The 12,149-nt window shown below is 40.6% G+C and overlaps 1 protein-coding gene across 1 annotated transcript in view; it reads left to right on the top strand.

Moving 5' to 3' along the window:
* The first annotated feature begins 1,951 nt into the window (after nt 1-1,951).
* commd1 (copper metabolism (Murr1) domain containing 1) overlaps nt 1,952-12,149 on the top strand; it is a 10,611-nt gene continuing 413 nt past the window's right edge. Inside the window, exons 1-3 of the mRNA XM_060860934.1 lie at nt 1,952-2,161; nt 4,596-4,883; nt 11,718-12,149. The exon at nt 11,718-12,149 is cut by the window's right edge and continues 413 nt beyond it. Of these exons, the coding sequence (XP_060716917.1) occupies nt 1,988-2,161; nt 4,596-4,883; nt 11,718-11,825 (570 nt within the window). The 5' untranslated portion in view covers nt 1,952-1,987 and the 3' untranslated portion in view covers nt 11,826-12,149. The remainder of the gene's footprint in view (nt 2,162-4,595; nt 4,884-11,717) is intronic.

Below are 12,149 nucleotides of genomic sequence, written 5' to 3'. Positions count from 1 at the left end.
AATTACTGTATGTGAGGCTCAAAGGTCTCAGAACCCAATAAATGTTGCTTTTACATTATGACCTATGGTGCATGTGTTTTAGGGAATAGAAACTTATAATCATGCTGTTATCTGAAAAACACTCAACGGAGAGATGAAGCGTGATGAGATACTTTTACCACAAACCCGACGATGATTATTTTCCAAACACCTTTGAATCGTGACTAAAGCGTTTCAATATGCTAGGTGTGTGTGTGTGAGAGAGAGAGAGATTGACAAGTTCTCCCTCTGTTTTGATGGTTTTGATGCTTTAGGTTTTCTGGTTTTCTGCGCCGGTACATAGACACGCATTGTAGGCTGAGTGTTGTCTCTGGCCTTGTCCACTAGTCCCCTGGTATAGACTCCATCTTCTCAGTGACCCTGGGTACGATAAGTGCTACAGAAAATGCATGGATACGACAGCCACAATTTGCTATTTTTATTTATTTAAACCTGACACGTGTCATGTTTTATCCCTTAACAGTCGCATTCACTGATTTTCGCATGCTGTCTTTCTGGAGCTTTCTGTTCTAACATGGGTCAGTCAGAATTGTCACAGAGGGGTCTATTATGGCAGCTTTAACAAAATGACCTTGTTTGTGACACTGAACATTTTACATGTGGTTCTAGTACTGAACACAGCAGCACATTTATTTCCCCCGATACTGAATTATCTTAATCTTAGACTTTGATCCTCCATAAAACACGGATGGAAAGGTGTGTGTTATTGGTGAGTAACTAACAAACAGGACAGAAAGACAAGGATACAGATGAGGAATTTATCATATCCAGATTTATGTCTGTTGTAGTTTGTCCTGTATGAATCTGTGACCTAATCATTAGAGAAACGGCTGTACAAAAAGGGATGCCTTTTATTTTTGTGTCAGAAAACCTTATTTATTTATTTACTAAAATAGTACACTCACTCACTCACTCACTCACTCACTCACTCACTCACTCACTCACTCACTCACTCACTCACTCACTCACTCACTCACTCAATTTTCTACCGTTTATCAGAACTATTCTCAGGTCACGGGGATCCTGTGTCTATCTCAGTTGTCATCGGGCATCAAGGCAGGATACACCCTGGACGGAGTGCCAACCCATCGCAGGGCACACACACACACTCTCATTCACTCACACAATCACACACTACGGACAATTTTCCAGAGATGCCAATCAACCTACCATGCATGTCTTTGGACCGGGGGAGGAAACCGGAGTACCCGGAGGAAACCCCCGAGGCACGGGGAGAACATGCAAACTCCACACACACAAGGTGGAGGCGGGAATCGAACCCCCAACCCTGGAGGTGTGAGGTGAACGTGCTAACCACTAAGCCACTCTAATGAATATAATGTTCTCATAAATAGGAGATTCAGTCACAAGCACATTAACTTCATCTCCCATTAGTTTTATTACAGCAATTTAACTGTAGGTAAAAAACAAATATAAAAAGATCACAAAGAAAACAGTTACGAAAGAAAGAAAGAAAGAAAGAAAGAAAGAAAGAAAGAAAGAAAGAAAGAAAAAAATAGGAAGAAGAAGATAAAATGAAAATGAACATAAAGATAGGGCAATGGGAAAAATGGAAAAAATGCAAAGAAAAAAAGAAAATGGAAAAGGGAAAAGGTGACAGAGTGTAAAGAAGAAAAGAAAAAAGAGAAAAGAAATAATGGGTGAAATAAATAATATATAGGTAGAGATATAAGGAAAAAAGAAAAGAGGAAAAGAATGATAGAAAGCAAGAAAGCAAGAAAGAAAGAAAGAAAGAAAGGAAGGAAGGAAGGAAAGAAAGAAAGAAAGAAAGAAAGAAGACATTGAGAAAATGATCAATAATAAAAAAGCAAGAAGTGAAGAATTAACAAGCACAAAATCAAAGCCACGTGGTCTTGTCCAATCACGTCACGAACACGCCCCGTTCACGTGATGTTGAGGTCACGTGACTCTCCAGTCACCAGCCAACATGGCGGACGCCGAGGCTGTGAAAGCGCTGAGCGGTTTGTTAAACGGAATCGCACAAAGAGTTTATTACGGGAACTCGGAGATGACTGAGGAGCTGCTGAAGGAAGAGCTTTATCCTGATGTCCCTCATGAGGAGTTCCGCGTTCTGTACGACAAGATGAGGGGTTTGTTAAAGGTATAAACTACAGGATGGAAGCTAACGGATTTAGCCACAAGTCTCCTAAACACGACAAAACTATTATATAACGAGTTATTTCACAACTAACACCATATAAAACTGTTCTATAACGAGTTATTTAACAACTAACACCATATAAAACTGTTCTATAACGAGTTATTTCACAACTAACACCATATAAAACTGTTCTATAACGAGTTATTTCACAACTAACACCATATAAAACTGTTCTATAACGAGTTATTTCACAACTAACACCATATAAAACTGTTCTATAACGAGTTATTTCACAACTAACACCATATAAAACTGTTCTATAACGAGTTATTTCACAACTAACACCATATAAAACTGTTCTATAACGAGTTATTTCACAACTAACACCATATAAAACTGTTCTATAACGAGTTATTTCACAACTAACACCATATAAAACTGTTCTATAACGAGTTATTTCACAACTAACACCATATAAAACTGTTCTATAACGAGTTATTTCACAACTAACACCATATAAAACTGTTCTATAACGAGTTATTTCACAACTAACACCATATAAAACTGTTCTATAACGAGTTATTTCACAACTAACACCATATAAAACTGTTCTATAACGAGTTATTTCACAACTAACACCATATAAAACTGTTATAACGAGTTATTTCACAACTAACACCATATAAAACTGTTCTATAACGAGTTATTTCACAACTAACACCATATAAAACTGTTCTATAACGAGTTATTTCACAACTAACACCATATAAAACTGTTCTATAGCGAGTTATTTCACAACTAACACCATATAAAACTGTTCTATAACGAGTTATTTCACAACTAACACCATATAAAACTGTTCTATAACGAGTTATTTCACAACTAACACCATATAAAACTATTATATAACGAGTTATTTCACAACTAACACCATATAAAACTTCTATAACGAGTTATTTCACAACTAACACCATATAAAACTGTTATATAACGAGTTATTTAACAACTAACACCATATAAAACTGTTATATAACGAGTTATTTCACAACTAACACCATATAAAACTTCTATAACGAGTTATTTCACAACTAACACCATATAAAACTTATATAACGAGTTATTTAACAACTAACACCATATAAAACTGTTCTATAACGAGTTATTTCACAACTAACACCATATAAAACTGTTATATAACGAGTTATTTAACAACTAACACCATATAAAACTGTTATATAACGAGTTATTTAACAACTAACACCATATAAAACTGTTAATGCAGCAGATCCGAAACACACAGTTTTTATGCTTTATTCAATTCCTTGATTCTCAATATATTCATTCATGCATCTGGGAACACCAGGGATAATGGGAACACTGGGTATACTGGGAACACTGGGTATACTGGGAACACTGGGTATACTGGGAACAATGGGTATACTGGGAACACCGGGTATACTGGGAACATTGGGTATACTGGGAACACCGGGTATACTGGGAACACCGGGGATACTGGAAACATTGGGGATGCTGGGAATATTGGGGATACTGGGAACACTTGGGAAACTGGGAACACGGGAAAACTAGGGATACTGGGGAAACTGAGAACACTGGGGCAAACTGAGGATACTGGGGAAACTGGGAATGAGGTGGGAATTTACACACTATTCAGGCACCAGTTAATCACTAGGCACCAGTTAATCACTGTGCACCAAACACTCATTCACACTCACTTTTAGAGTAGTCAAATTCTGCATTGTTTTTCGGGAGAAACCGGAGAAAACAAATCTGTTTAGGATCCAACATGCAACCCTGGAGCTGTGAGGTGTTTCATGCTGTTTGTGCAAATAATTCACTTTCCAGATGACTGTGACAGTTACAGGCACATCAGGGCAACGTTGTCATAGGTTTACTTTAAAAAAAACAAAAAACAATTATTGCTGCTCTAAAATGTTTTGCTTCAAGCATTAGCCTCCAGATGGCAGTGTTTTCTTTGATCCCACTGGAGTAAATGTGGCGTCAATTATTTAGCATGATTTCTTCCAGTTTTTATTTATTGCAGTGTTGGTGGGTCTCGGCATGGAATTGTGGGCCACATTGACGCATGTGGGCATGTGGTAGCCACGTGGTTAAGGTGTTGGGCTATCAATCGGAAGGTTGTGAGTTCAATCCCAGGTCTACCAAGCTGCCACTGTTGGGCCCCTGAGCAAGGCCCTTAACCCTCTATTGCTCAGTTGTATAAAAATGAGATAAGTCACTTTCAATAAGGACATCTGCCAAATGTTGTAAATGTAAATTTTATTGTTACGACTATTAACATTGAAATGATGGCTCACATCTTTTTTGCCCCTAATGCATCTAAAAAGCAGCAGTAAAGCATATAATAAAAAAAAAACTTCCCTTCTTGGTCATCTTCCTTCTGTCTTGCGCTCAGTCTGTCGCCGTAGCAGATATGGACCAGACCCAGCTGGAGGCGTTTCTGACCGCACAGACACGTAAGCACGGAGGAGGCGGTACGTCATCTGAGCAGGCGGCAGCTCTGGCACGTTTCTGGAAAGGACACAGAGCCCGGGTGCGAGAGAGCCTGCTGGCACAGAGCCGCTGGGAGCCTGCGCTGAGGGGATTGAGCTGGAGGGTGGACCTGCAGACCGCGACCAGTAGGGGGCAGACGTCCAACAGCCCCGTGGCTCTGGTAGAGCTCGAGCTCGGGAGAAACGGCCAGGTGAGCGGCAGAGATGCTATCCTAGATTTATTTGACAGAAATGTCAGACCTTACGTCACGTGAGGAATCATTTCACGTCGATTCCTGTATTTTATAGGGAAATAATCTACAATGAGTTTGGGACGCCGCAGCCAACACAAAGCGGAGTTACTGCTCCAACATTCGTTATTTTAGAGCTCTAACTAATTGATGATAAAAACGGCGATTAACGTGAAGCATGTTACGAAGCACACTTTGTTTTTTTTTTTCATTATACATGCCTGCATATGAATGCTAATGACTTACAATAACTGTTGAAGACAAAAAGAAATGGCCTTAAAGCAAATATCTGTGTTAATCAGAAGAAGGAGACAAAAACACAAGGTCTGTTCTTTAATCTCTCGTCCCACGTACACACTTTCTGTTTAGTCTGTTTGTCTGCCAGATCATGCTGTGGTTAGCAGTTTAGCATCGATGACTTAAGAGCTGTGGTTACTGAATTTCTCCATTTTTTTTACTGCTCTTCCTAATCTTCTGCAGTTCTGCTCACGTGGCCACCTGAAATATTATTTTAGTGAATCAAATGGTCCGACGTCTTACTTCAGTATTGTGCTGTTCATTTATTTAACTCTAACTGTTTTCGGTGACGGGGGGCACGGTGTCTTAGTGGTTAGCACGTTCGCCTCACACCTCCAGGGTTGGGGGTTCGATTCCCACCTCCGCCTTGTGTGTGGAGTTTGCATGTTCTCCCCGTGCCTCGGGGGTTTCCTCCGGGTACTCCGGTTTCCTCCCCTGGTCCAAAGACATGCATGGTAGGTTGATTGGCATCTCTGGAAAAATTGTCCGTAGTGTGTGATTGTGTGAGTGAATGAGAGTGTGTGTGTGTGCCCTGTGATGGGTTGGCACTCCGTCCAGGGTGTATCCTGCCTTGATGCCCGATGACACCTGAGATAGGCACAGGCTCCCCGTGACCCGAGGTAGTTCGGATAAGCGGTAGAAGATGAATGAATGAATGTTTTCGGTGACGCTGACAGAACCCTCATGGTTTATACGATATTACAGCTCTTGTTTAGGATTATTTGGAGTAGAAGTGGACATTTCGATTCATTCCAGTGACTCGAATCTTTTGCGTCGATTTACGTCGATTTTGTTCTTTTCCTTCACTCGGTACATTAAATTAAAAATGCCAAAGTTCTAGATGCATTTTTGTGATTTTATTAAATAAATTTTGGGCTAGTTTTAAGAGAGAATCTCGGGTCAGGAAACAAACATAATTAAAACAAAAAAAGAACAAAATTTTTACATCCGTGTATGAAGTCGTTTTCAATGCTACAATCGTTATTAAAACCGCTATAAGTCATTTTACTCGTTCATGTATAGTGGATTATGTTATGAACAACAACACACAAGGGTTATCATAACGTTACACACTTCTCCAAACGCACTTCTACGCCCTCTTCCTCCTCTTGTCAAAAGGCTGAACGACGTGCATGTTTCAGTGAGTCAGCAGATCCTCGTCCGTTTATTCGATTCGTTTTGCTCGCGATCTGCTAGCTCCGGTTAGCTCGCAATCGGCGTGTCTGTCGGTCTAATCGGTAGACAAACCGTTTTCACGTCTGGAAAAGCTTCACAAACTGTTGTTGCGCGATCTCTGAAAGCCAATGTTGACATTTGAAATCACCAAAACAATCACACCCCTAACCCAAATAGGCGTCACCTCTGTTTTGATAGCTCCGCCCCACACATACATACGTAACCCAGGCAACTATTATGGTGGAACCTGCTGGGGCAGCTGGCCGAGGGGATATTTTTATCAATAAATGAACACAATGAGTAATACTATGGTAATACACATGTGTTTGTGTAGTACTGTGTGTTGTACCGTGAAAGGTTTAGCTCCGTTTCACGCTGAAGACGACGTTCAACACCTAGAACCCGAGACAGAGGTAACGGCAGGTATCCGCCATGTCAGTGTTTCACGTTAGCTAGCTTGTCACAATTACATTTACATTTACAGCATTTGGCAGACGCCTTGATCCAGAGCGACGTACATAAGTGCTTAAATCTCTTACATTGGATAAGTTGGTCTTCAACCGCCGTTTGAAAATATCCAGTGACTCAGCTGTCCGGACCTCTAGGGGAAGTTCATTCCACCACCTTGGTGCCAGAACAGAGAAGAGTCTTGTAGTATACTTGCCTCTTACCCTGAGAGATGGTGGGACCAGTCGAGCAGTGCTGGTAGATCGGAGGGTGCAGTGTGAGGTGTGATGAGGGCTTTGAGGTAAGAGGGAGCTGGTCTGTTTTTGGCTTTGTAGGCCAGCATCAGTGTTTTGAATCTGATGCGTGCAGCTACAGGACGCCAGTGGAGGGATCGCAGCAGCGGGGTGGTGTGGAGAACTTTGGCAGAAACTTTGTGGTGGAAGTTTTGAGGTTTGAGAGAATTAAAGCATAAAATATCACACCGGTAGGCACGGGCAAGAGTAAAAAAGGTTTCACACATTTATTGTGTTCAGCTGCGCAGCAGGACCCAACACTCCACATGTAACATGAGAGAGGAAGGGCCCTCGTCATAGATAACATCAGGATTTTATAGACAGAATTTAAACAAAGAAGACATGTAAAAGGAAAACATCATCAACAATTGGCTTAGAAGCCTGCTCATCTTCTGACCAAGCTAATCTGTACCTACCAAGGTCCCACGGGAACGATCTGCTGGAAGCTGTTAGAGGAAAACAACTGCAATCTCTAGTCACAATAACTACCAGCCATGGGAAATACAGAAGCATAGAAGGACAGATTCTTATGAACATTTCCACTACACCGTGCAGCTGCATTTTGGATCATTTGCAGAGGGCGGATTGTGTTCATATTGTAGACCTGCCAGCAGTGCGTTGCAGTAATCTAGTCTAGAAATGACAAGAGACTGAACAAGTACCTGAGCAGCCTGTGTGGACAAAAATGGCCGAATCCTTCTAATGTTGTAGAGAAGAAAGCGACATGAGCGAGTCACATTAGCAACATGAGAGGAAAAGGACATGGTTACCCCAAGGTTACGAGCTGTGACTGAAGGGGAGATCAGATCGTTGTGCAGGGATACAGCAAGGTCATGACCTGGGGATGAATCACATGGGATGATCAGCAGTTCAGTTTTGCTGCCACATTTCTGCCAGACATGCTGAGATTCGATCAGAAGCTGTGGTAAATGAGGGTGGGAAAGAGAATATAAGTTGTTTATCATCAGCATAGCAGTGGTAAGAGAACCCATGTGAGAAAATAACCTCTTCACGGGCACCAATCCTCGGTTTGCACGCACATGTCTAGCTTGGTTTGCTCAGGAAGTTCAACACGCTACCACAACTTCCTCTTCTCTTCACTTTAACTGCAGGCTTAGCTTACTCGTATATCCTGTGTTTGATCCACTTATTAAATACTCACTTTTATTGGTCTAGTTTCAGGGTGTTAAATGTTTTTTTAAAAAAAAAGTTTTTAAAATAAAGCGGAACAAACTAAAGAGAAGAGTTTTGTCTCTTATGGCTGAGAAGGTGGAGTTGAATAAGATTAGCTATTATTATTGATTAAATAATAAATAAAATAATAAATAATGAAATTAAATTAATCCTATATCTTTTAATTTGTAATGCATGCTGAACTTATTTTTATATAAATTGTGCACTATAATTACTATAATAATACATTTGAAAGCACAGTTATGCACAAATATGATACAGTATAGTAAAATATGCAAATGACCTATAATCAGTGATTTTAATGATGATGATGGTGATGATGTAACTCACTGTTTTCGTCCCTTACATTGAATGTACATTTGCATTTGAATTATTTCGATCAGCAGTGTGATTTCGGCGAGATAACTCGAAGAGCATGGCTCGCAATGCAAATGCACTCCTGTTTGCAAAACTGTAAAGCTGTACTGTGTGGGTGGAGAGAGGGGGGATGGGGGGTGAGGTCAGGGATATAAAATCTGACATTAGATAAAATAAGATATACGTATATATATACATGACGTGACATACAGCTAAGTACGGTGACCCGTACTCGGAATTTGTTCTCTGCATTTAACCCATCCAAAGTGCACACACACAGCAGTGAACACACACACCGTGAACACACACCCGGAGCAGTGGGCAGCCATTTATGCTGCGGTGCCCGGGGAGCAGTTGGGGGGGGTCGGGGCACCTCAGTCGTGGTATTGCCGGCCCGAGACTCGAACCCACAACCTTAGGGTTAGGAGTCAAACACTCTAACCATTAGGCCACGACTTGCCCCAATATAAATATATACAGTATATAAAAGAATATAATAATATATTTTTTATATATATATATATTTATATATAATATGAGAGAGAGAGAGAGAGAGAGACATAATATATAGATATATAATATATAAAAGAATAGAGACATAATATATATACACAACAAAAAGTATAAAAAAGAGACCACGAGTAAGTAGTTACATGAACAGACATATTGCTCACAGGTAATATTGCACGTTTTTTCAAAAATTAGTGTCAGATGTCACATGGCATTAAAATAAGAGACGATTTAAAAAAATCAAAAATACAGAAGACTAATATATTTGAGACGATGGCACGCATTAAAATAAACTTTAATCTAGTACAACTTTAGCGTATTTACCAGCACAGACCAGTTTATTACTGTGTCCGCTCTGAGATGCTTACGTATGTCGGCTTTCACTGGCCATTTCTCCTTTGTAATAAATTAAATTTCACCAGTAATTGATTTCGGCATCTTGGAAAAGTTGCTGCTATTTTCTCTGCATTTCTTCTTTTGTGCTTTGGGGAACACGGTTTTATTTTTTGCAGGAGGATTAACCGGCTACACAAGTGTCAGACTGATGTCACACTGAGATGGAGTGTGGGCAGTCTGTAAAAAGACAAACAGGAGGCCTGTCCAAAAAACACAACAGACCATAAGGCAATTTAATACATTTACATTTACATCATTTAGCAGACGCCCTTATCCAGAGCGACTTACATTTTATCTCATTTTTATACAACTGAGCAATTGAGGGTTAAGGGCCTTGCTCAGGGGCCCAGCAGTGGCAGCTTGGTGGATGTAGGAATCGAACTCACAACCTTCCGCTTGGTAACCCAACACCTTAACCACTAAGCTACCACATCCCTATACACTTTTGCTGAAACCGTGTTAGCATGGTCTATAAATCTTCCAGTTATTTGTCCTGGTTCGAATTGTAAAAACATCCAATAACTGCACCTTTATGTACGTGAAGTACGTGTCATTTGTAGACTTTTTTTTATTTGTTGCTACGATTAATCTATTTTATTACAACATGCAAGAAATGTAAGATATAATTAGACAGACGCAAACGTGCACGCGCACCTACAGGTGCAGGTCCCACTAATTCCATTCAAAAAGTGAAACTTGTATATTATATTCATTCATTACACACAGACTGATATATTTCAAATGTTTATTTCTTTTCATTTTGATGATTATAACTGAGCATTAAGGAAAATCCCAAATTCAGTACCTCAGAAAATTAGAATATTACTTAAGACCAATACAAAGAAAGGATGTTTAGAAATCTGGCCAACTGAAAAGTATGAAGATGAAAAGTATGAGCACTCAATACTTAGTTGGGGCTCCTTTTTGCCTGAATTACTGCAGCAATGCGGCCTGGCATGGAGTCGATCAGTCTGTGGCACTGCTCAGGTGTTATGAGAGCCCAGGTTTCTCTGATAGTGTACTTCAGCTCTTCTGCATTGTTGGGTCTGGCATATCACATCTTCCTCTTCACAATATTCATTCATTCACTCATCATCTACCGCTTATCCGAACTACCTCGGGTCACGGGGAGCCTGTGCCTATCTCAGGCGTCATCGGGCATCAAGGCAGGATACACCCTGGACGGAGTGCCAACCCATCACAGGGCACACACACACTCTCATTCACTCACGCAATCACACACTACGGACAATTTTCCAGAGATGCCAATCAACCTACCATGCATGTCTTTGGACCAGGGGAGGAAACCGGAGTACCCGGAGGAAACCCCCGAGGCACAGGGAGAACATGCAAACTCCACACACACAAGGTGGAGGCGGGAATCGAACCCCCAACCCTGGAGGTGTGAGGCGAACGTGCTAACCACTAAGCCACCGTCACTTTTCATCCATCACAGTGTTTTTGTCCTCTGTGATGCTGACGGAGCTGTTACAGGAAACTCGGATGCATTAGCAGCTTTAGTAGCCATCGTGGATTAAAATCTGATTTCCATTGTTTCCCCCTGTATCACTTAGAACAATGAGCTTGAGATCACACACACACACGCGCACACACACACACACACACACACACACACACACACACACACACACACAGCAAGCTTCAGAATGCAAATTCATTTCTGTTTTCTTTTAAAGACATGGTCACTGACCACTTTCTGTTTTTACATTCAGATTATGCAAAGAACATTGTGCAGGTCACACCCGAGTTTAGCAGCTTTTTCTCGAGAAGAATCGTACCAAGGTGTCCGGCTAAAAGCAACAGCTTAGACGCTACTGAAAAGTCTGGGGAAAAAAATAGAAAATGACGACTGTCACGAGTAATATTAAGTTCATTTTAAAAATTAAAAGTTCATTTAGATATAGTGTAGAGGATAGTTTGCAAGCTTTAAAATAAACCTCTAATAAATGTCTAATATATTTACCAGTATAGACCAGAATATCAGGAACATTTGCACACCTGCTCGTTTTATGTAAAGAGCCTGTGGTGGGTTCAACATAATGTGTGTTCTATACACTTCATTAAACTCTCTCACTCTCTCTCTCTCTCTCTCTCTCTCTTTCAGGACTCGGAGTTGGTGTGCTTGGAGTTTGATGACGTGAGGATTAACCAGGTTCTAAAGAAGATGGCAGAAATTCAAGAAAGCATCGACAGCATTGTGCATCACAGCTAGAGAGAGAATGTGTGTGTTTATGAACTTTGTCATCGCTGATTAATGTCATTATCTCGTACTAAATTTGGTCATAAAAGCGTATTCATGGCCTTTCCTTCTTTACAAGTTTGTTTTATCTGATATGCCGTGAAATTTTCCCATTGAAGAACATTTTGTAACAGGTCGAGTGCTGCACCTTCTCCACAGCGCCGTGCCTCCTCAGATCTTCCAGCCGTTCCACAGAGCCACTCCGCAGTGGACACATTTGTTTCTCTGGGCAGATTTTTACATTAACAGTGTCTGTTTATAGCCATTAAAATGCTTTTTTATTGTTATTATTAGATG

The sequence above is a fragment of the Tachysurus vachellii genome, chromosome 24, assembly GCF_030014155.1.
Source record: "Tachysurus vachellii isolate PV-2020 chromosome 24, HZAU_Pvac_v1, whole genome shotgun sequence".
NCBI lineage: Eukaryota > Metazoa > Chordata > Actinopteri > Siluriformes > Bagridae > Tachysurus > Tachysurus vachellii.
The sequence above is the reverse complement of the archived record's forward strand: the minus strand, read 5'-3'. Positions and strand labels throughout refer to the sequence as shown.